Here is a 25954-nt window from a genome sequence, read left to right on the forward strand (position 1 = left end):
GAGTGTTTAAGGCAGTGGATCCAGATCCCACCACCCATTATGGCTTACAACCCCCAGCTCACGGATTCCTCCCAGCAGCCAGACCCAACCTGCGAGCTCTCAACCCTCTGCTTACCCCCACCATCATTGTTTGAGAACCTTACCCCAGACTACAAGCCCATAGCCATTAAAAGCAGATGCTACAGTGCTGCGGACAGGGCATTCATAAAGTCCGAGATACAGCGACTCCTAGCAGAGAGGGTCAATAGCACACAGCTCCAGCCCACGGAGAGCCCAAGTTGTGGTGGTCAGGGGCGGAAGTAAACCCCATATGATGATCGACTATAGCCAAATGATCAACCGCTTCATGCAGCTGTACACATACCCCCTTCCCCGGATCACCAACGTGGTGAACAAGATCGCTCAGTATAGGGTGGTCTCCACCAGTGACCTAAATTCGGCATACCATCAACTTCCACTTCATCCAGGAGACCACCAGTATATCGCATTCAAAGCAGACGGCAGGCTCTATCACTTCCTCCAGGTACCCTTCAGAGTCACCAATGGTGTCTCCGTATTTTAGAGAGAAATGGATCAGATGGTGGACAAGCACAAACTGATGGCCACGTTCCCCTACCTAGACAATGTCACCATCTGCAGCCACGACCAGCAGGACCACAATGCAAACCTTGCCAAATTCCTCCATACTCCCAAGTCCCTCAATTTGACCTACAACAAAGATAAGTGTGTGTTTAGCACAACTCGAATGGCCCTCCTCTGATGCGCCGTGGTACATGGTGTCATTGTCTCTGACCGCATGCATCCTCTTATGGAACTCCCTATCCTGCCCAACCTCAAGGTGCTAAAAAGGTACTTGGGACTTCTCCTATTACACCCAATGGGTGCCCAATTATGCTGATGAAGTCTATCCCCGGTAAGATCCACAACCTTCCCCTATCGGCAGACGCCCGGGCAGCCTTCACCCAGATCAAGGGAGACATCACCAAAGCCATGATGCTTGCTGTGGACAGATCCATCCTGTTCCAGGTGGAAAGCAATGCCTCTGACTTTACGCTGACCGCCACTCTGAACCAGGCAGGCAATCCAGTAGCATTTTTCTCCATACCCTTCATGGACCTGAGACACAGCATTCCTCCGTCAAGTAGGAGGCGCAGGTCATCGTTGAGACAGTACACCACTGGCATCATTACCTGGCCGGGAAGAGATTTACCCCGCTAAAGGACCAACGAGCCATTACATTCATGTTCAATACCAACTTGCAGAGCAAGATAAAAAATGACAAAATCCTGAGGTGGAGAATCGAGTTGTCCACCTACAACTAAAAACGGCATCCTATACCAGCCAGGCAAGCTCAACAACCTCCCCCACCAACGCTCTATCCTGGGGGCCGTACCAGCGTGCATCTCAGTCAACTCCAATCCCTCCACCTTGTGAAAGCATGGAACCTTTCCTACTCCATTGAGGATGTCAGGTCATTGACCAGACACCATTGGGATGTACAGTCCACAGTTTTTCAGCCCAACAAGTCGTACCTCATAAAGGCCACATGCCCCTTTGAATGACTCAGCATCAATTTCAAGGTGCCCCTGCCCTCGTCTAACAAGAACATTCATCATTGACGCGTACTCCAGGTGCTCCTTTGCCATCCTCTGTCCCGACATGACCTCAGCCACCGTCATAAAGGTACCCAAATTACATCCACAGTGATTGGGGGTCCTCTGAATGACAAACTGTGGCAGTACCTGTTGGCCAGAGGCATTGCCACTAGCAGGATGACCAAGGGAACAGGCAGGTAGAGAGAAAAAATGCCACAGTTTGGAAAGATGTCCTCTTGGCTCTTACATCAAAAGGCCTGGCAGTGTCCTATTGGCAGTAAGTTCTGCCGGAAGAACTCCATTCCATCCACTCTCTTCTATGCACCATTACCAACGCAACCCCACATGAACGCAAGTTTTCCTACCCCAGGAAGTCGGCAACCGGACCGTACCACCATCCTGGCTCTCATCCCCAGGACACGTCCTGCGGGAACATGCGAGGGGTCACGGGTCCAACCCCTTGATCAAAGAGGTCCAATTCCTGCACGCCAACCCTCAGTATGCCTACGTGGTGTACCCAGATGGCCAGGAGGACACAGTCCCCATCTGGGACCAGGCACGTGCTGGAGAATCCTCTCCACCCCCTTCAAACCAGGTCCTACCTACACCCATACCACCCCTGTCAGCAACCCACCCCCACCCACCATGCCATACAGCCTGGAACCTGCTCCAGCTGCTCCGACCAGCACAAATGCCCCCACATACAACCAAACCCCACCTCCAACAGAGATAACCCTCCCTCCCCAGCCTCAGGACACATAACCGGCAACAGAGCCGACCATTGTATCACCAGTGGAACTGCGCCAGTCGCAGAGGCAAATTAGACCACCCAACCGGCTGAGCCTCTAGGTCTTTTAACCTGGTAGGATATTGTTTTAAAAGAGCGGGTGAATGTGGTGATACAAATATGCATATATGTGACTGTCAACGGGTAGCTGGTCTGTCCCCCAATGGTGACTTGCTCCCTGGTAACTCCTCCCCTTGTGACCCTGGAATAAAGGGTCCTTAGACGAGCACATGGAATCAGGCCAGCTACATCTAAACTGTAATAAAGCCCATCGTTCCTCACTCTACACCCTTGGAGTTAATGATAGAGCCGATCAGTGAGCCTGTTCAGCATTTTCCTCATTTCTCATAAATTTCTGCTATTGCTGATCTGCTGTTTTCTCCTTAGTGTGTTTTTCCATTGAACACTGCAGCACAGAAACAGATCCCTTCGGCCCTTTCAGTCTGTGCCAAACTATTTTTTTTGCCTAGTCCCACTGACCTGCACCCAGTCCATAGCCTCCATACCTCTCCCATCCAAATACCCGGCTAAATTCCTCTTGTTCAAATAGAGCCCATATTCACCACCTCAGCTGACAGTTCGTTCCACACTCCCACCACTCTCTGTGTGAAGAAGTTCCCCCTCATGTTCCCCTAAATTTTTCCCTTTTCACTTTTAACCCCATCATCTGGTTTGTATTTCACCCACACTCAATGGAAAAAGTCGACTTAGACTCTGTCTCCTAATTTTAAATACCTTTATCAAATCTCCCCTCATTCTTCAACACTCCAAACCTGTTAAAGCCCTAACCTGTTGAACCTTTCACTCTAATTCAGTTCATGAAGTCCAGGCATCATTCTAGTAAATCTTCTCTGAACTCTTTCTATCTTATTGATATCTTTCCTGTAGTTAGGTGACCAAAACTGCGAACAATACTCCAAATTTGGCCTCACCCATGTCTTATACAACTTTACCATAACATCCCAACTTCTTTCCGATCTATGAAGGCCAATATGCCAAAAACTCTCTTTACAACACTATCTACCTGTGACACCACTTTCAAGGAATTATGCATCTGTGCTCCCACATCCCTTTGTTCTGCCACACGCCTTAGTGCCCTACCATTTACCATGTCCTTTCTTGATTTGTTCTTCCAAAATACAACTCTCACTTGTCTACATTAAATTCTATCTACCATTTTTCAGCATATTTTTCCTGCTGGTCCAGATTCCTCTGCAAGCTTTGAAAACCTTCTTCACTGTCCATAACACCTCCAATTTTTGTGTCATCTGCAAACTTGCTCATCCAATTTACCACATAATCATCCAGATCATTGATACAGATAACAAACAAATTTCCCTTAGGCACACCACTAGTCACAGGCCTCCAGTCTGAGAAGCAATCATCCACTACTACTCTGGCTTCTCCTGTCCAGCCATTGTCGAATCCAGTTCATTATCACCATGAATATCTAGTGTCTGAACCTTCCTGACTAACCTCCTATGTGGGACCTTGTCAAAGGCCTTATTAAAGTCCATGTAGACAACAACCACAGCCTTTTATTCATCAACTTTCCTGGTAACATCCTCAAAAAACTCCACATGATTGGTTAAACATGACCTACTTCACACAAAGCCACGTTTACTATCCATTATCAGTTTCTGGCTATTCAAATAATTGTATGTCTGATCGCTTAGAACACCTTTAAATAATCTACCTACTACTCACTGGCCTACAATTTCCAGGGTTACATTTGGAGCCTTTTTTAAACAACGGAACAATGTGAGCTACCCTCCAATCTTCTGGCACCACACCCATGACTAAGGGCATATTAAATATTTCTGACAGAGCCCTTGCTATTTTTACACTAGGCTCCTTCAAAGTCTGAGGGAATATCTTGTCAGCCCATGGGGATTTATCCATCCTTATTTACTTTAAAACAGCAAACACTTCCTCCTTTTTCATCTGATTTGGTTCCATGACCTCACTGCTGACTTTCTTTACTTGCCACAACCCTGTGCCTGTTTCCTCAATGAATATTAATGAAAAGTAAAACATTTAAGATCTCCCCCATCCAAAGCCAACCACTATGATCTTCAAGGGGACCAATTTTGTCCCTTACTATCCTTTTGCTCTTAATATGCCTGTAAAAACCCTAGGAATTTTCCTCACATTGTCTGCCAAAGCAACTTCGTATTTTTTGTTTTAGCCTCCTGATTTCTTTCTTGAGGTTTCTCTTGCATCTTTTAAACGCCTCCGGTACCTCATTTGCTCCATGTGACCTTCCGAACCAGATCCCCACTATCCCTGCTAACGTTGCCTTTAATCCTGACAGGAACATACAAACTCTATACTCTCAATCAACTTTGGCCAGTTCCTCTCTCATGCATCTGTACTTTCCTTTACTCCAATGAAAAGCCAACACATTGAACGCTAGCCCCTCCTTTTCAAATTTCACAGTGAATGAATTCAGTCATATTGTCATAACTTTACCTTCCGCTCTCCAATCACCTCCGGTTCATTACATAGAACCCAAGCTGATACCCTGGTGGGCTCATCAACAAACTGCTCCAAAAAAGGCATTCCACAAACTCTCTCTCTCTGGGGATCTTGTATTTACCTGATTTTCCCATCTACTCTCATGTTAAAATCCCCCATTATTATTGTAATGCTGTCCTTCTGACATACCTTATCTATTTCCAGTTGCATTTTGTCATCCACATCTCGGCTGCTGTTTGGGGGCCTGTTTATAACTGCCACTTTTACCTTCACCATTGCTTAAGGATTCTACCTTTTCTGATATGTCCCTTCTTTCCAATTATTTTTTTCTTTTTTCTTTGGCTTGGCTTCGCGGACGAAGATTTATGGAGGGGTATGTCCACGTCTGCTGCAGGCTCGTTGGTGACTGACAAGTCCGATGCGGGATAGGCAGGCACGGTTGCAGCGGTTGCAAGGGAAAATTGGTTGGTTGGGGTTGGGTGTTGGGTTTTTCCTCCTTTGTCTTTTGTCAGTGAGGTGGGCTCTGCGGTCTTCTTCAAAGGAGGTTGCTGCCCGCCGAACTGTGAGGCGCCAAGATGCCAATTATTTAATATTGTTGCTTACCAGTAGAGCCACGCCACCCCTCAATATTCCTGCAAATCCTTGCAATACACTGTATAGCCTTGGATGACATCATCCATTATCCAAAACTCAGGAATGGCTATAACATCATACTTGCCAATCTGTAGCTGTACAGAAAGATCATCCACCTCGTTTCTAATACTACGTGTATTTCATACAATACCTCCAGAGCAGTTTTTGAATGTGTCTCTGTCATCCATCCAGCTATTATTTTGTCTCATCGCCTACCTGTCGTCTGTGAACTGAACACCACCCCTCATTTTGAACATTTCTCCCTTGATGAGCTTGGTTTCAATTTCCCCATCTGATGGAAGACCCTGATGTGTCAAAATGTACTTGTCACATTTGGCACTGGAGGATAACTGGAATGAGATGCCACAGCTTGCAGGCAGTTGGCAGCTTGCAATCGAAGGACTCACACAGGCTGCGGGCTTCTAGAGACTGGCTCATGGGAACCAGGTATTGGAACCAGGATTTGAGAGGATGCTGAGCGCAAAAGGGCTACCAAAGGGTCTCAAGTGCTGAAGGCTTTCTGATCATATCGGAGGTTTGGGTTTGAACTGGAGTCTGTGCGGCTGCAGGAGCCCTGGAGGTAAATCCACGGACACTCAGCACCTCTGAAGGGACTCTCTTTTGCTTCTCTTTCTCCCACTGTCATGGTGATTCTTTTTTGCCTAACGGCAGATCAAAGTTTAAATACATCATGGACAGTAAAACCCCTATTATCCAGAATTCAATCAACCCCAATCTTGAACTGCCAACAAAAAAAAATAAATAAATAGGCGCACTCCAAATAAGACAGACCAGGCGGGTGGACCCTGTGGGTGAGTGCCGAGACTTTGTTGGACATTCACAGGTTTGCCCCACTGAACCAGCAACATCCCTCAATGCGCACGCATTCTATTCGCTGTCGCCACTTGTGTGGAGGCAAGTCGGGTTGTCCGCGTGATGAACATGCGTCAAGGGCCTGACCAAGACACTTGCCTGGAGGTGAGTCAGGTTGTCAGCATGAGGAGTGTGGTAGAGGGCATCTAGAGCTTGACTGGGCCACTTGCCTGGAAGCGAGTTGGGTTGTCTGCGCGAGGAACATGTGCCAAGGGCCTGACCAGGACACTTGCCTGGAGGTGAGTCGGGTTGTCAGCATGAGGAGTGTGGTAGAGGGCATCCTAGGGCTTGACTGGGCCACTTGCCTGGAGGCGAGTTGGGTTGTCAGTGCGAGGAAAGTGGTAGAGTGCTCTGATGGCCTGACTGGGACACTTGAGTCAAAACTGGTGGGATGGGGTATAGGATATGAAGGGGAAGGGGTAAGATGGCAGTGGTGTTGAGATTTCACTGTAAAGGTTCGGGCTTTAGACCTAGCGAACAAGGTGACCCTGATTTTGAGTTGACATTTTTAAAGTTTTGAGAATCATCCTATATATCAGCATATGCTGTAGGTTAAAAAAATAAGCGTTTAAAATTGGCGGGGATTAATAAAGATGGCGGCATGGTTACCATAGCATTTAGTGCAACACAGTTACAGTGCCAGTGACGGGTTTGAATTACAGCACCAGCGACGGAGTGGTTCAGAGATAGAGTGGGGCCATTGTCTTTTGTCGTAGTGGCTTCGTCAAGTAGTGACTGAGGAGCTTTGCTCTCAGTAAGTTAAGAGTGCCAAGTTTCTTTAATTGTAATGGAGGCAACAGTTCGAGCAGTCCAGTGTTCTGATTGCAGGATGTGGGAAGTCAGGGACAATGCATTTGTTGCTGATGACTGCACTTGCAAGAGGTGCATCCAGCTGCAGCTCCTGATAAATCGAGTTTGGGAAATGGGATTGCAGCTGGATAAACTTTGGATCATTCAGGAGGCAGTGATCGAGAGGGGTTTCAGGGAGGCAGTGATTGAGAGGAGTTTTAAGGAGGTAGTCACCCTTAAGAATTAGGAGGCAAGCAGCTAGGTGACTGTCAGGGGAGGCAAGGGGAAGAGAAAAAAGGAGCAGAGAACCCCTGTAGCCGTTCCCATCAACAATGGGTATACCGTTTTGGATACTGTTGGTGGGCACAATCTACCATGTTGTAGTGGTCATGTCTCTGGCACAAAGACAGGGCCCTCATCTAAGAAAGGAAGGAGGGAGTGCAATAGTGATAGAGAATTCAATAGTTAAGGAGACAGATAGGTGGTTCTGTGGGAGAGAATGAGTATCCAGGAGGGTCTGTCGCCTGCTTGATGTCAGGGTCCGAGATATCTCAGAGAGAATTCTCCTGATCTTAAGGAGGGAGGGTGAGCAGCCAGATGCCGTGGTTCATGAAGGGACCAATGATGTGGGTAGGAAGGATGAGGATGCCCTCCAAGGAGAGTTTAGGGAGTTAGGTGCAAAGATGAAGCTCAGGACCTCCAGGGTGGTAATTTCAGGATTACTACCTGTGCCATGCACTAGTGAGGCTAGAAACAGGAAGATAATGCAGCTAAACACATGGCTAAGTAGATGGTGCAGGAGGGAGGGCTTCAGGTTTCTGGATAATTGGGCATTGTTCCAGGGAAGATGGGACCTGTTCTGATGGGATGGTTTGCACCTGAACTGGAGGGGGACTAGTATCCTTGCGGGTAGGTTTGCTTGTGCTGCTCCGGAGGAAGTTAAAACTAGACTTGCAGGGGGATGGGAAATTGAGTGATACAGCAAATAGTGAGGTGGAGGGCAGTAAGGGTCATGGAAGAGCTGCATGTAAAGGCAGACAGCAGAGGTTTGTACATAATAGAAATGATCTCAGATGCATCTATTTCAATGTGAGGAGTATTGTCGGTAAAGCAGATGAGCTTAGGGTATGGATTTGCACATGGGATTATGGCGTTATTGCTATTAGTGAAACATCTGCAGGTGGGACAGGAGTGGCAGTTCAATGTTCTGGGGTTCTGATGCTTCATACATGATAGAGAGGGAGAGATGAAAGGGGGAGGAGTGGCATTGCTAGTCAAGGAAAATATCACAGCTGTGCATAGAACTCACCTAGAGGCCATATGGATGGAACTAAGTAACAGGAAAAATGCAAACACACTAATAGGCTTGTATTATAGACTGCCCAATAGTCCAAGAGAATTGGAGGTGCAAATCTGTCGGGAGATAGCAGACCATTGTAAGAAACAGAAAGTTGTGGTAGTAGATTTTTAACTTTCCACATATTGACTGGGACTCCCATACTATAAGAGGGCTGAATGGCTTGGAGTTTGTCAAACGTGTGCGGAAAAGTTTTCTAAATCAATATATAGAGGTACCAATGAGGGAGGATGCAATACGTGATCTCTTATTAGGGAAGAAGATAGGTCAGGTGCCAGAACTCTGTATAGGTGAGCATTTTGAGTCCAGTGACCATAATGTCATTAGTTTCAGGTTAATTATGGATAAGGACAGGTCTGGTCCTCGAGGTGAGGTTCTAAATTGGAGAAAGGCCAATTTTGTGGAAATGAGAAAGGATCTCAAAAGAGTCGATTGGAATAAGCTGTTTTCTGGCAAGGATGTGTCCGGCAAGAGGAAGGCCTTCAAAGATGAAATATTGAGGGTGCAGAGTTTGCATGTTCCTACCAGGATTAAAGGCAAAATTAACAGGCATATGGGGAACCTTGGTTTTCAAGGGATATTGGTGATAATAATTAAGAAGAAGAGAGGTGTATGACATAGGCAACAAGGAGCAAATGAGGTACTTACAGAGATTGGAAAATGTAAGAGCATACTAAAGAAGGAAATCAGGAGATATGAGGGTGCTTTGGCAGATAATGTGAAGGGAAATCCGAAAGATTTCTAAAAGTATATTAAGAGTAAGAGGATAACAAGGGACAAAATTGGTCCCTTAGAGGATCAGAGTGGACCTCACGAAATGGGGGAGATCTTAAACAGTTTCTTTTTTGCATCAGTTTGACTCAGGAATCTGGCATAGTGCATAGGTTTGAAAGGGAAACAAACAGAAGTGTCATGGGATTTAAGGAGATTAAGGAGAAGGAGGTGATTACTCCCTTACAGCAAATAAAGATAGACAAATCCCTTAGGCCAGATATGATTTTCCCTCGGACCTCAAGGGAGACAAGTGTTAAAATTGCAGGGACCCTGGCAGATATATTCAAAATGTCCTTAGCCATGGGAGAGGCAATGGAGGTTTGGAAAGTAGCTCATATTGTCCTGCTGTTTAAAAAAGGTTCCAAAAGTAAACAAGGTAATTATCGGCCGGTGAGCAGTAGGTAAATTATTGGAAGGAGTTCTGAGAGATAGGATATATAGGTATTTGGACAGCCATGGGCTGATTAAGGACAGTCAGCATGGCTTTGAGCGTAGTAGGTAGTGTTTAACAAATCTTGTAGAGATTTTTGAGGAGTTAGATGAAAGAAAGGCTGTGGATGTTGTCCACATGGACATTAGTAGGGCCTTCATCAAGGTCCCACATGGGAGGTTAGTTCAGAAGGTTAGATATTCATGAAGAGTTTGTATAATGGATTTGTAATTGGCTTTGTGGGAGAAAACAGACTGGTAGTGGATGGTTGCTTCTCAGACTGGAGGCCTGTGATGAGTGGTGTTCCTCATTAATCTGTTTTAGGACCATTGCTATTTGTTGTCCATATCAATGATCCGGATGATAATGTGGTAAAATGGATCAGCAAGTTTGCTGATAACACAAAGATTAGAGGTGTTGTGGACAGCGAGGAAATTTTCAAAGCTTGCAGGGGGTTCTGGACCAACTGGGAGAATGGCCCAGAAAATGGATGATGGAGTTTAATGCAGACAAGTGCGAGGTATTGCATTTTGGAAGAGCAAATCAAGGAGTTCGTACACTGTAAATGGTAGGGCACTGAGGAGTGTGGAGGAGCAAAGAGACCTGGGGATACAAGTACATTGTTCCCTATAGGTGGCGTCACATGTGGACAGGGATGTAAAGAAAGCTTTTGGCATCTTAGCCTTTATAAGTCAAAGTATTGAGAATAGGAGTTGGGATGTTATGTTGAAGTTGTTTAAGACATGGGTGGGGCCAAATTTAGAATGTTGTGTGCAGTTCTAGTCACCAAACTACAGGAAGGATATCAGTAAGAATGAAAGAGTGCAGAGAAGATTTATCAAGATGTTTCCAGGTCTTCAGAAGTTGAGTTACAGGGAAAGATTAAACAGGTTAGGATTTTATGCCTTGGAACGAAGAAGAATAAAGGGAGATTTAATAAAGGGAGATTTAATAAAGGTTTATAAAATAATGAGGGGTGTAGACAGAGTAAAAGTGAATAGGCTCTTTCCACTTAGATTAGGAGAGATAAATTCAAGAGGACATAGCTTTAGGGTGAAAGGGGAAAGGTTTAGGGGGGACTTCTTCACTCAGAATGATGGGAGTGTGGAATGAGCTGCCATATCATGTACTGGGGAATTGGATAGATACATGAATGGGAGAGTTCTAGAGGGTCATGGAATGGGAGCAGGTCAGTGAGACTAGCTGAATGGTCAGCACAGACTAGAAGGGATGAATGGGCTGTTTTTTGTGCTTTAGTGTTCTATGGATGTTAGGGGAATTACCTGATTAAAGTGAATTTCACATACTGATTTTTTTTTTCAAATTACATTTTGCATTGCCTTTTGTCTTTTAAACGGCATATTCTTAATGCAGGTATATTAGTTAGGCATTGGAAGAGTGAGTCTCAGTCAACCGGAAAAATTGCATATCCAATCCCCATAGGTGCTGGATAACAGAGATTTTATGTGACAATAAAAGAAACCTTTGAACCAGAGGGGATGATAAAGATATATATTAATTCCAACTTTTAAAAGACTTTTAGAAAAATACACAGACAGGAAAGATATGTAAAGATATAGACCCGATGCAGGATAATGGGATCAGCATGGTCAGACATCACATGGCGAGACAAAAGCACCAGCTGCTATGCTGTACAATCTATGACAAAATGAAAATGCCATCAAAATCAAGACTAAGGAGAAACTGAACTCACTGATAAGATGAATGATGCCAGAAACCTCCTATAATTACTTTTGAAGTACTGCTACTTCAACAGGTAAACATTGTAGTTGATGTGGGCCCAATATTCCCCATGACTGATCCTTAAGGTGGAAGCTAACATGCCTGCAGATCCTAGACCACATTCATTACAAGATTTTCATCTACAGCAGCATGGCTCTGAAAAAATTGGAAAATAAAACTGCAGGACATGTGGATGTAGGCAACTGTGACATTGGTCCTTAAGCTGATTTCGACTAGCCTGATTTAATTCTGGCTTGATAGCAATGTTACAGTAAATTATATATAAGGCCTTCAGTTTAGATTGTGGTGGAATACAATTTGCTACTGACAATAAATCTGAAAGCTGAGATAGATCACGATACCTCATGGACATCTACTTCTGAGCTACCAAAAAATTTTGCCTTCGTTCCACCCAGCAAAATGGTAGTACAACACCATTTGGAGAGTAGACCAGCCCATCTCTTCATGAACTTTGATACTCCCATGTACTATTATAGCTGCATCAGGTAGATTGCCAAGAACAGGAAGAGGCTTTGACCTTTACATTGGTCTACTCACTACCATTGAAACAAATATCTGAAGCAGGAATAGACAGTTTGGCCCATCAAGCCTGCAATAGAAAATGATCATGACTATTCAAGTTCAGTAGCCTGTTCCTGCTTTCTCTCTACTTCATTTCATCTCTTTGGGCATTAGAACAATGCCTGACTCCTCTTGAATGATTTTGCCTTAAATATCTTGTTTGCTAGAATAGTTGCAGGTTCACTATTCTTCGGGTGAAGCCATTTCTCCTCCTCCAAGTCTGAAGCTGCTTACCATTGCCTCACTCATCTGTGTGGTCATCTTTCCACTCCCAACAGGGTTTTTCAAGTTCCAATGAGGTCCCCATGCACTTTTATTGGGAACTGGAGAGAATGGATCAAAGAGAAGAATAGCAGGGGAATGCAACTGCCAAACACTCAAGGGGCTGAAAAAGCCTAAATTCTTCCATTTCAGGGTCTGTCTAGACCCTGAAAAACTTCCCTAAGCAGATCATTCTTCCTCAGAGATGGAGATACAAACTGTAGAGAACATCCACTTGTACAACTTTAATGAAATCCTCTCACAAAGAAGGCAACACCCCATTTCCCTGTCTAATCACCTGCGACATCTACACTTTCATTGACTGGTGCACAAGGATACCAGTTATGTTGCAACTCCCTCACATAATAATCTATCTTCCTATACTTGCCTCCAAAGTGGATAACACCACATCTACCCATTTTATTCTGTATTTACCACACATTTCCCCAATCATTCCCTTCCAAATCCCTAGAGTCCCTCTGCATCCTTCCCACACCTCACACTGCCATCCAATTTTGTTCCTCTGCAAACTTGGGAGACTTCATGCTCAATTCCCTCATCCAAAACATTTTATATATTTTGAACAGCTGGGCTCCAAGCACATCATCCCTGACTCCCTCTTGGAAAAGACGGTTTATTCCAACTATTTCCTGTCTGCCCACCAGCAATCTGTCCATGACATTATATACTACCCCCAGCCAATGAGCTTTAATTGTCAACTGGAACCTTAGCAAAACCCTCCTTATGTACAAATACACCATACCCACTAGTTCTCCCCACCATTCACATCACTAAATATATCCTCTAAACATTTCAGAAAGTGCATTAAGTTCACCTTCACATGTTGACTTGGACTGATCCTGTCGTTATGCTCTGCATCATTAACATTGGGCTCAGCATTTTCCCTACTACTGATGTCTATTTCCCAGTTTTGTCCTTTAATCAGTGCATTGATATAATCTACGCTTCAACTCATAGAACCGATCCACAGTTTATGAACCTTGGAAAATGACCACCAGTACATCCAACATTTCTGGGACCACTGCATTCCATAATAATTAGCATTTCTCCACTATCACTGCCTTCCTTTAGTATCTCTCTCTCTCTCCCACAAAACCCAAGTTCACTAATGTTTTGGTAGTTAATTTATTTGTGAAGATAGATACAAAAATTAAAATTCCTGCACTTTCATCTCTTGCCGTTTTCCTGTTTGTAGTCTTTAGTAATCAGTGTGCCATTACTTCATGCCTCATTACTTGTTGAAGAAGTAACTGGAGGTGGACTGGGCTGAATTGGCATTTTCAAGTCTAATGTCAGTTAAAAATCAACAACCTTCTAGAGACACTAGTAAAAAGACATTTCATGACTGAATGGTGATTAATTTGACCAACTGCAGTAATTTCACGGTAACTTCATAAATTTTACAATAATGAAATCCTTCCACCATAGTGGGACGAGAATTTGTGTCTCTCAATCCTTCATCCAGATCATCGTTGGCCCACTTGCCACCATTACCACAGAGTCATTGAAGCGAAATGTTTTGACCAGACACATTCAATGATTGGAGGAGAGAGCTGGGGTGGGGGGGGGGGGGCGGGGAGAGAGGGGTAGGGACAATGATCAGATCACATATTAATTGTCGTATAATAAAACAGAAATGTAACATTACAAGAAATTGCCTCAAGTCTGCCATAAGGCGGATAAAATTTGGCATTAGCATTGCCTGGCACCCCTTACAGTTCAAGAAAGAGAAGCAAAAGAGAGATCCCCCAGATTCACCAAGCGCCTCCAGCGCTCCTGCAGCCTCTACGGCAACATCAGACTCATTACAAGCACCCCAACTGATAAAGTGGTAGAACAAAAGGTACCGTGTCATCTTCCTCCATCACAATGCAGTCCTCTGCAACATCCTCCACAGTGTCCCCCTCAGCAGTCAACTGAGACACTTCTGTGGATTTCTGGGAATCTCCAATAGTAACAGTTTCAATGACAATCCCAGAATTCCTCATGGCCTGACAGATCAGATTCTCATTGGTAGTCTCCTCTGGAGCCAGCTCCGTGGACGCAGGTGACTAGAGGAAGAAAACAATACTGACAATGTCTCTTCTACATTTAAAAGGAATATGATCTTTTGAGTCAATGTATTCTTCTGCACTATCGTTTTAGAATTAAGTTTTCCTTTCCTACACACCAAACACTGATCGATCCATAACTTAATTATGGATGAGGAAACCCATTTATCCATGTTCATCCATCCTTTCATTTCACCCATTTGTCCATGTTCATCCATCCTTTCAGTTCCTTTCCTCTACTTTCACCTTTTCTGCTTTCTTGTAGCCAATCCCTTCTATCAGTGCAGCCAACAGTCCTTGCCCTCATAATTTAATATGATCCAATTTGAGTACAGGAAGGAGGCACCAGACTAGTGACCTGGCTTAGCGACACAATTTATAAGGAAAGCATGGAACCTACATGCTTTACAGGCTTGCAAATTTATGATTATTTCTAATTTAAATCCAGTATAGCCAATAATTTCTAGATTATAAGAGTGAAAAGTTGGCTGGATGTAGCTAATGAAGATAACCATTCTGAACTTTATTTTTAAATATAGAATCTTTCATAATGTCATAAGGAATTTTGCAGTCAATAAAGGATTTTTACAGCGGCTAACATCACTGCCAACTTGTTCAGTTATGTGTCAATGACCAGATAAATTTTAACAGTTTTAATTATGGATAAATATTGATCAGGAAACTATGAATAATACTCCAGTTATTCTTCAAGCTTGTATCATGGTATATTTTGCATCTATAAAAGGCTATGGTTTACTGTCCTCGGCTCCTCAGACCACATGCAATGCAAAACTATTCTTGATTATATTCTCAAGCCCCAATAGTCATGTCCTTGGATGCCAAAAAGGCTTTTGATAGGGTAGAATGGGGTTTTTGATTTAAAGAGTTGGAAAAATTTCGGTTTGAATCAATATTTATAAGTTGGATTCAGGCAATATATAAACAACCTAGAGCTAGAGTTATGACAAATGGAGTCTTACCTGAATTTTTTTAATTTGGAGAAATCTACCAGACAGGGTTGCCCTTTATTACCTGCAATGTTTGCATTGGAGATTAAACCTTTAACTCAATTAATAAGACAGGAAAAGAATATAAAGGGTATTAAATTAGGGTTGGAGGAGTACAAGATTAGTTTATTTGCAGATGATGTACTAATTAATATATTTAACTGACCCATGTGTTACAGGAAAAGTTAATACAGTTTGGGGAATTATCTGGTTATAAAGTGAATTGGAACAAAAGTGAACTTATGCCATTGGCTGAAGCTGACTATTCTGGTTGTAAATAAGGGGTAGGTTTTAAATGGTCAAATTAAATTAAGTAGTTATGTATTAAGATAAATAAATATATAAATCAATTGTTTGATTTAAATTATTTACCGCTAATTTCTGTAATAAAAGAAGACATACAAATGGAAAGATTTACTGCTAACTTTGGTGGGTAGAATGAATTGTATAAAAATGAATATATTTCCTAGACTTCAGTATATTTTTCAAAATATTCCTTTTTTTAAAGATTTGAATACGATGTTAAGGACATTTTTATGAAAGGGAAAACTGGTGAGAGTTTCTAAGCATAAGTTAACATGGAAATGTGAGTTAGGTGGTTGGCAACTTCTGATTTTTTTAACGATTATAAAGCTGCACAATTAAAAATTATTAATAGAATGTTTGATTTGGAGAGTCCTTTGACTTGGGTAGATATAGATCGAAAAGAATTGAAGATAGAAGAGATTATTTTATTTATAAATGGAACGGTAAATCATTAAGTTCTAATACATCACCTATTTTATTTCATTTGATGGGTATTTGGGAAGGGGTAAACAAAGATGTTGGGAACCAAAGCATATTGTCTAGATAGACTTACTTATATCAGAATAAATGTTTACCTTTTACAATTAATAATAACTTTCTTAAAATTTGAAATCAAAAAGGAATTAAGATGATAAATGACTACTTTGAGATGTCTTTTTTTAAAATCATTTGAAAGGTTGAAGGAAAAATATCAAATACCTACTCATACACTTTTTTGTGATTATCATATTAAATCAATGTGGCATGATTATTTTGGGATAGATTTGCATTTACCCAAAGAAATTTGAAATGTTGATTCGTGATGAAGGAAAGGTTTTATTTCTGAAATGTATAAATTATTCCAGCAAAAAAATGCCCAAACTTGAGTTACATAAATCACGATTTAAATGGGAGAAGAACTTGGGAGTTAAGTTTGAAAATGATCATTGGAGACAATAGGACTAAAATTTAAAATGTTAGGTAAAGACATGTAAATTATAATTTTATACATCAATTATACCTGACTCCAGAACGTTTGAAAAGATATAATCTGAGTGTTTCGGATTTATGTTTTCGTGGTAATGATCAGAAGGGCACGTTTTTAACACTCATGGGTAACCAACATTTTGACAACATTCCTGATGAAGGGCCCAGGCCCGAAACACTGGTGACCTGTTACTTCCAATGGATGCTGCCTGACCTGCTGAGTTTCCCCAGCACGTTTGGGCATTTTACTCAACACCAGCATCTGCAGACTTTCTTGTTTAACCTCCAATGGCAGATTTATTTTAAAACTGAAAATTATGCCACAGGAGTAAAGAGTGGAGAATGTTACATAGCCTACTCTGCCCTTGTTTTATTTATCTGTAACTTTTAGAAGTCCCAAGTTATGATATGTCGTTTATTGCTTTACATTTTTTTAAAGAAAGAAAGCTTTCTGTATAATTTCACTCTTTCTGATAAAATGTTTGACTTTTCTGATTCAGATACCTGGGTGCATTGGTGATGCTTTACCTGTGGTTTTTGCCCAGCTTCAGAATTCAGGTCCTGGCTCATGTTATGAACCTGCACTTGCTCGATGCTTCCTTCAGAATTCGTAAGCACACTGATCACAGCAGTTGTTTCTGCAGACTCTGGCTCCTCTGTTGAAACCAACTCTTCAATCTGTTTATTTACTGTAAGATTAAAAGGTTCATGCCACCATTTTGCTAACCCATCAGCAGTTATCCAAACACTATTTCAATGAAAGCAGCTTTTTAAAGTAACAATAATCATTTCTACACATGTGCTGTCTAATTGCAAGGTTGACAGAGCAAGGTATTTTCTCTTTGAGCAACAAAGGAAGAGAGGTGACATAATAGAATTGTACAAGATTATGAGGGGTCTATTGATAGGATGGGCAGCCAGCATCTTTTTCTTGGGATGACAATGTATTTCCTTACCTCCTTGATTCCTTATGTCCTTTTTATTCAGGGGAATAGAGCATAAAGGTTACATCACAGGTCTGATAATCCAGAGACATGGGTTCAGAGCCACCACGGCGTCAGCCAAATTCAAATCAGTTAGTTACAAATAATATTTGGAATAAAAAGGTACAGCAATAATGAAACTGCAAACTGTTGAAAAACTATCATCCTTTTGGGAGGGAAATCTGTCATCCTCATTCAGCCCAGTCTATACAAAGTTCTTGATTCATAGAAACTTGACTGAGTTTTACCATCTTTTTGAAGCAGCCTGTCAAACCAAGGAAATACTGATAACCGCCATTTTGATTCCTGTGCACAGGCCTTTGGTTGGTGCATGCACGGTGGGTTTGCATATTGGAGTTTGGTTGGCGCATGTGCGAAAGTTAAGCATCCCAACGATATTGAAGTTGCGTCCTTAACTCTCGTGCATGCACCAAATTCCAATACGCGAATCATGCATGCGCCAACCGAAGATTTACACATGTGCACAGGAATCAAGATGGCTACACCCAGGCTATGGACCCCAGCACATCGACTAACATGATAAGTACACATATTTTGGCTCTTACATACCCTGTATCCCTGTTATAGTTTGTCAAATACAATTCACTCAGTTATACCAGGCAGATCTCTACATCAACTCTACATAGCTCTGTTTTACATAGCATTACGTAGAACAATACAGCACAGTACAGGCCCTTCGGACATCTATGTTGTGCTGACCCATGTATTCCTTCCTAAAAAAAAGTACTTTCATCCATGTGTCTGTCTAAGAGTCTCTTAAATGTCCCTAGTGTTTCAGCCTCCACCACCATCCCCGGCAAGGCATTCCAGGCACCCACAACACTTGGTGTAAAATACTTATCCCTGATGTCTCCCCTAAACTTCCTTCCCTTCACTTTGTACAGATGTCTTCTGGTATTTACTAATCCTGCCTTGGGAAACAGGTGCTGGCTGTTCACCCTATCTATGCCTTTCATAATCTTGTAGACCACGATCAAGTCTCCTCTTGTCCTTCTATGCTCCAAAGAGAAAAGTCCCAGGTCTGCTAACCTTGCCTCATAAGACTGGTTTCTCAATCCAGGCAATATCCTGATAAATCTCCTCTGCACCCTCTCCATAGCTTCCACATCTGTCCTGTAATGAGGTGACCAGAACCAAACACAATAGTCTAAGTATGGTCTCATCAGAGTTATACAGTTGTAACATGACCTGTCTACTCCTGAATTCAATCCCTCTAATAATGAAGCCCAGCATCCCATAGACCTTCTTAACTATCCTATCAACCTGTGCGGCAACCTTGAGGGATGTATTGATTTTTACCCCAAGGTCCCGCTGTTCATCCCCACTCTTAAGTAACCGACCATTAACGCTCTACTCAGCCTTCTGGTTTGCCCTTCCAAAATGCATTTATTTCACACTTACTTGGATTGAAATTCATCTGCATTTTTCTGCCCAATTCTGCATCCTGTCTATAGCCTCTTGTAACCTTTGACAACCTTCAGCTCCATTCATAATTCTTCCAACGTTCATGTCATCCGCAAACTTACTGACCCATCCTTCCACCTCTTCATCCAGGTCATTTATAAAAATCACAAAGAGCAGAGCTCCCAGAACAGATCCTTGGAGCACTCCATTTTCTATATTCTAGTATCTAATCTGCTCCTTGTTGCCTACACCTGCTAGACTCCTCTCTCTTCTTCTTAACCACATCACCAATATCCCTTGAAAACCAAGGTCCCCTATACCTGTTAACTTTGTCTTTAATCCTGATAAGAACATGCAAACTCTACACTCAAAATTTCACTTTAGAAGGCCTTCCACTTGCTGTACACACCCTTGCCAGAAAACAATTCATCCCAATCCACTCTTCCTTGATCCTGTAATCCTGAATACTTTCCTGAACAAGTATCTATTAATCTCATCTTTAACATTTTCAAATGACTGCCCCATCTCAGCAATTATAACCTTGGGAGAAAAGAGAATTCTAGATTGGCATGGTTCTCTGAGGAGTGCATCTCATCTCCATTGCCAAATTATTCTGGATTTTCAGCCAACATATCCTCCTATTCTCACAATGCATTCACAAGAATTCTCTATTAGCACCTCCTCAATTTCAGGATCTGAGAGAATAAAAGCCTCATTTTATGCAACCTGTCCTTTTAAATTAACCCAATACAATTCTAACAAATCCCGTGTAGTGACATCACCTTTCCATAACCAAAGTAATTGGTTGTCCTGCTGCCTTACAATTATAGTTCTATCCAAAATAAATGGGGTGCCTGAGAATGCTTCTGTTTTTTGGACACACAGTACAGCAACAGGTCCTTTCAGCCCACGAGTCCATGCCATCTAATTACACCCAATTGACCTACATCTCTCATTGGTCACTGTGTATTGCTCCTTGAGTGTAAATGTGGCAGAATCTAAGGAGCTGATGGGAATGTGGAAAATAAAATGTGTTAGGGTAAAATTCGAATTTAATTTAAGAATGGATGCTTGATGGTGAAATCAGACTCAATTGTCCAAAAAGCTTGTTTCCGTGCTATCACTGTGATTCTATGACCTCGTCCCCACACTATAATATCCTTCCTTACAGGTCTAACCACATACAGCAGTCAGCTGGAAAAATATTTTCATCCCTTTGGATTCTGGCCCCTTTGAGATAAATGCTAACATTCTTAATTGAAAACTAATTTGAGCCTGCCTGCTTCATTGGTTTGAATCACTGTGTATTCACTTCACCTGTTTTAGAACAGCTTTGCATAGTGTATGGCCCCAAATGGATAAAATGTCATACAATGTACTTGGTCAGTGCCATACCTTCCTGAGTTTCAGGTTTATTCACTGATCCATCTTGGTTGGTTGTTGAAATTAATTTCATTTGCTGAAACTTCACTTTTTCAGTACAAGGGGTGATGGCTTTCAGATGGCGCGTGAGTGCTCCAGATTCCCGAAAACTCATCCCACACATCCGACACTTATAAGGCCGCTCATCTGTGAAACATTACAGTAGTTTAAACATCCAAACTAAACTCCTGCAATCCTTCTGACACAAGCTAACAACACTCTCCCTCCCAAAAGTACAAATTTTCAAACCCATTGAGCTGGTAAATATTATTATTTAACTTTGATCAGAACTTGAGCAGTCAAATAGAGTTCAGCTCCACAAAACCTCTGTTGTAAGCTTCACAATGACATTGTTCATAAATTAGACACTGAAAGGCATAGATTGCATTGAGTATTTGGTCAAAGGTGAGGATGTAAACAGATTCATGAGAGAAAAACAAGAGGGACATACAAAATATCTTTTCAGAAGTTACTGAACGCCATAGTGTTCTGAAATTGGATTAATATTGGCAAAGGTGCAATCAACAATGGGCCTGCTGTTTAATTTACCACAACTGCAGTGGTAGAACTTAATGAACATATTAGAGTAGAAATAAGAGGATCATTCAATCCTGCACCACCGATCAGTATGATCATGGTTGATCATATGACCTCAGTACTCTCAACCTGCAGTCTCCTCATGCCCCTTGATCCCTTCAGCCAATAGGGTCACATCCCTATTGAATACATCTCATGAACTGGCCTCAACAACTTTCTGTAGCAGGATGTTCAACAGTTACTCCTTATCTCAGTATTAAATAGTTTCCTTGAACTGTGTTCCCTTGTTCTGGACTTCCCCAGCATCAGGAACATACTTCCTGCATCTCACCTGTCTAGTTACAAGATCAAATTTCAATGAGTACAACCCTGGCCAAGCCAGTCTTTCTTCATCATTCTGTCCTGCCATCCCAGGAATCAGTCTGGTGAATCTTCGCTGTGCCCTCAATAGCAAGAATGTCCTTCCTCAGATTAGGAGACCAAAACTGTATGGAATACTCGAGGTGTGCCCTCATCCAGGCTCTATAAAATTGCAGTCAGACCTCCCTGCTTCTCTATTCAAAAACCTCTCACTATAAAGGCCAACATGCCATTTGCTTTGTTCACCCCCTGCTGTTCCTTCATTCACCTTCAATGACTGATGCACATACCCAGGTCTCGCTGCATCTCCTCTTCACCTCATTTGTCACTGCGTGCGCAATAATCTGCCTTTATTATATGGCCACAAAAGTGGAGAACCTCACCTTTGCCTTCACTACACTACATCTGGCATGCAGGATTGCAGGAAAACTTCTACACAACAGCAACCTCAACATAATTCGGGGGCGGGGGGGGGGGGGGAAATCACCATCACATCCTATGTACTAAAAGCTTAAAATAGTTGAAAATGGAAAAGAACAGAGCACTTCCTGCTTACTGAAATGCAAAAGATGTTAGAGCTTTCGCCTCTGAGGGCGTTTCTCACCTGTGTGCCGTCGATTGTGTCTAACCAAAGATCCCTTGGTTCTGAAAGCCATCCCACATATCTTGCATTTGAAAGGCTTCTTGTCACTATGGGTAACCATGTGTGCCTTTAGGATGACAGCCTGCAAGTACAGCATCAGATCCTCTGAACAGCTCAAGACTGATGGATTTATGTTACACACACACACACACACACACACTGAGCAGCTTGAACTTCTGAACTGATATTCAGACACAGCAGAAATTAAATCCCATGAACCATACTAATGTTGCAGATCTACAAGGTTGTTAATTAGTGGATTGTAATAGAGCCACTTAATTGGACGCATGCATGCCCTAAATCAACACACCACCCCCCCCCCCCACATACTTTGACTCCTGACTGAAAGGAGTAACATTTAATTTTTTTAAGACATACAGCACCTTAACAGGCCCCTCCAACCCATGAGCCCGTACCAAATTCCCCAAATGAACAGCAAAGGAAACCAGAGACCCCATGAAAAAACACACACAGACATTGGGAGAACGTACCAACTCCTTACAGACAGCGTGGGATTCTAAACCAGACCTACTAAACTAACCGTGCTGCCCAATCTTCCTACATGAGCTGTAAATGGAGATCACTTAACTACTTTTTCTCAAAACAAAAATTTGCTTGGTTATTTTTAAACTATCTTTCTAAAACATAATATTCCACCACAGTTTATTAATGATTATAGTTTTATTACCATTTAGCCTGCAATTGCCATCACTCCCAAAGTCTTGGGGATCAAACTGACCGTTTTGAAGGTCTTTTCACAGACTTGACACATGAATCGCCCTTCGTCAGTCAGAACCATCTCACACCTCTTCTTTTCAGCTCCACTCTCCTCCTCCACATTCTTCTGACAGCTCTGGCCATCAATCTCTTCACTGGTAAGCTGTTCACTGTGCTGCAGCTGAGGGTATTCACAGAATTGCTCATCTGAGATCTGACATGCCTTGTCGCTCCCATCATCTGGAAACAAAAGCACGTGAGATGGGCATGGACACATGGAACACACCAATGCATTAATCTGAGACAGGTGCTGGTACTAGCCCTGAAGAAACATTACACTGTCCAAAGACAAATCTGATTTGTGGAATATTGCACCATTTAAAGTCACTGTATCATCCAAGCTTCTCAAATTTTCACCTCAACCCTTGCTTGAGAGGGCTGGTTGATATAGCAGGACAATGAATTTCACTGCAAGATCAACATTTAAATACCACTGGTTCAAAAAGTCCTACAAGGCAAGTTTAGCTTGTAAAATGCCACAGGGCTAAATTACACATTTAGGGTAAACTATTCAAAAAGATGTTTTGAAACAATGAGCGGATTTTAAAAGATTAATGGGGCACTTTCATGGGAGTTTCAGTATGTTAATGAACACATGTCATACCTTAGAAACAATAACAAATATTTCAATATGGAGCAAAACAAAAGTAAACTGCCTGAAGAACTCAGCAGGTCCAGCATTACCTGTGGAGGCAAAGGGATGGCTGACATTTCAGATGCTTGTTGCAGTGTCTTGAGTCTAAACGACCATCCATTTGCCTCCGCAGATGAGGCTCAAGTTCTAACAGTAGTTTATTTTTTAATGCATGTCATATCCTAATTGGGATGTCCAAGTGCCCGGAAATATAAATGTTCTTAATTTCAAACAGGCATCCAATCACTTGACAAAGAAACAAGAGAATAAAGATCAAGCTTTTTCCAGTGCTGCCTTACCAGAGTGTGATTTGGTGTTTGCTTCTGGTTGTGCAAGGGAAGCCACAACCAACTGTGTGAGAGTGATTGCTGAGTCCAAGGACACAGACTCCTGAAAGCACAAGGTTCAGAAATTTACCAGGCTCCTGTTATGGTTAAAACATTTATTTATAGTACAACTCCAACTTTCCAAAATCCTCATTTTGTCAGAGCTGAACTGACCAGGGACTTCGGGCTCCCGGCGGCGGGGACCTCGGTGGGGAGGTGTCAGTGATAGGCGGTGACCAACAATTTTTTTTGGTGAGAATTAAACATTATTTAAATGCTTAAAAAGCCTTCCCTTGTTGTTTGTTGTTGTATAAACACTGTTACAAGTGATTTTCTGTTCCTACTTTAGTTTTTTTTTTAAAAGTGACCAGTTCTCCAAATAAACTGTTTATCTGAAATAGGCCCGGTCCCGACCATTTTGGATAATTGGAGTTGTACTGTACTTTCAAATGAATAAATCTTGGATTCTACCATCTACCATCAAATAATTCCCTTCCCAAGTATCCAAGGAGGAAAGTTAAACATCAAGTCCAGCCAAAAAGAGGTAACATTCTATTTTTTCAATCATTTACATTCAGAAGGTAGACAGACAGAACAGGGCTGGGGAAGGGGAGGAGAGAAAGAACTTGGGGAGGGGAAGAAAAGTGACAAGAGAAAGGAAGCAGGAACAAGACGGGGGGGGGGGAATAAAAATGGCAGCTTGGGGTTGTGGAGGTGGCAGAAAGCTACATCAGAATGAAAGGATGTGGGAGAGGAGTAAGATGGAGACGAGGAAGGACTACAAGCAGGCAGATCAGAAATTTTTTTTAAGTTTTAATGCCTCAAGAAAGGAAAAAAATGAAACATATTCAGTATCACCACATTCTTTTAATGTTGTAATTAAGATACGGATCAATGTCAATGGGAAGAATTTTTTAGGAACAAAATTACAAAGTGGCTGCACAGCAAAGAACAAAGAACAGAGACCGTGGCCGAAACATCAACACACAGTAAGTAGCAACTAACCTCGAAGGCTGCCTGGTTGATGTGGTGATGCTCAGGAGCACCCAAGGATGATGTTTGGCTCCGCTGGCATACTTTTTGCAATTTGTGGGTAATAAACCCCTCCAGGCTGCAAAACTCTGCTTGACAACGGCCACATTTATGCACATCATGTTCTTCTGCAAGAAAAAATCCCAAAGTTAATACAAATGTTATTCATTGAAGCAACAATGTAAATGTTACTCAACTAAAACCAATGTTCTTCACAGACAGGAAATTGGAACACGTAATTCATTATCCACCTGAATAGAATAGTTTTAAGAGGCTAATGACAGACCCCTGAGGTATGATTGTACTAAGACAGTAAAATTATTGGCGCTCCTGTGTGGGAGGGAGGGTGGTGCTGTGAGGGGATCAAGAGCAAACGAGCCACCAAGACCAAGTGAGGAAAAGCTAGAGCAAGAGAGAAAGAGAGGGAGACAACAAGAAACTGCACTTGTACTAACCCTCCGATATCATACTGCAATCACAATTATTACAAATGTCGATAGCAATCAATTCCTTATGCAGTTCTAAATTAAGTGACTTAAAACTTAAAGTCAACAAATCACCAAAAACATTTGCAAAGAACCGTGTAAATGCCACAGAGGTGATTCTCCAAGGACCACAATTTGGCAACATTTGGTTGAAAAATTTAGCTGCAATATATATTTGCCATGTGCATAAATTTGAAATGAGGGCTTGTAGCCAACAGATTAAGTACAAGACATTATCCCTTTATCCAGGATTCCAAAAACCTCTGAAAACCACACTTTTTTTTTAAAAACTGCATGAAAAGTTTATTTTCAGGTGTTCTAGAGAGGGCAAGCAGGCGCGGTACTTGGGCGGCAGGTGGGGAAGCGAGCATCAGCACGACTTGGGTGCATGAGCAGGGAGAGAGCAGCAGCACGACTCGGATGGTCGAGCAGGGAGAGAGTGAGGAGAGAAAACGGCCGAATAGAGGCTCAGGGGAGTCAGACCCACTGGGGCCAAAAGGTGAAGGGTCCTGGATGCTGAGCTCGGGAGAAAGGATGAAAGAAGCAACCCGGCACCGAGGAAAAGGTGGTGCCAGAGGGAGAGAAGCCAATGCGACACCGGGGAGTGGCCAAGCCTGAGCAACAGCAAGAGTCAGGCCCAACCAAGGAGCAGGTGAAGGGAAGCCCCCCCAGCAGCT

General features: G+C 42.5%; 1 protein-coding gene and 1 long non-coding RNA gene across 8 annotated transcripts in view; one reads left to right on the forward strand and one right to left on the reverse strand.

Annotated features, from left to right (window-relative positions):
* Positions 1-25954, reverse strand: part of e4f1 (E4F transcription factor 1) — a 74714-nt gene that overhangs the window by 38697 nt on the left and 10063 nt on the right. For all 3 annotated transcript variants that reach the window (XM_069928212.1, XM_069928211.1, XM_069928213.1), the window contains exons 2-8: positions 24766-24920; positions 23734-23824; positions 22763-22980; positions 21985-22105; positions 20457-20630; positions 17182-17342; positions 14171-14374 (exon numbers count right to left, since the gene is read on the reverse strand). In XM_069928212.1, the coding sequence (XP_069784313.1) occupies positions 14171-14374; positions 17182-17342; positions 20457-20630; positions 21985-22105; positions 22763-22980; positions 23734-23824; positions 24766-24920 (1124 nt within the window). The remainder of the gene's footprint in view (positions 1-14170; positions 14375-17181; positions 17343-20456; positions 20631-21984; positions 22106-22762; positions 22981-23733; positions 23825-24765; positions 24921-25954) is intronic.
* On the forward strand, positions 1736-24931 carry LOC138758821 (uncharacterized). 5 transcript variants are annotated; one of them, XR_011354487.1, is made up of 5 exons: positions 1748-1872; positions 15561-15665; positions 17154-17263; positions 24162-24304; positions 24645-24931. It is a non-coding gene; the product is annotated as an uncharacterized lncRNA (long non-coding RNA). The 5 variants fall into 5 exon arrangements; XR_011354488.1 differs by lacking the exons at positions 24162-24304; positions 24645-24931 and adding an exon at positions 23670-23985; XR_011354489.1 differs by lacking the exons at positions 24162-24304; positions 24645-24931 and having other exon boundaries at positions 1736-1792; positions 17154-17379.

Source organism: Narcine bancroftii, chromosome 3 (assembly GCF_036971445.1).
Source record: "Narcine bancroftii isolate sNarBan1 chromosome 3, sNarBan1.hap1, whole genome shotgun sequence".
NCBI classification, from domain to species: Eukaryota; Metazoa; Chordata; class Chondrichthyes; order Torpediniformes; family Narcinidae; genus Narcine; species Narcine bancroftii.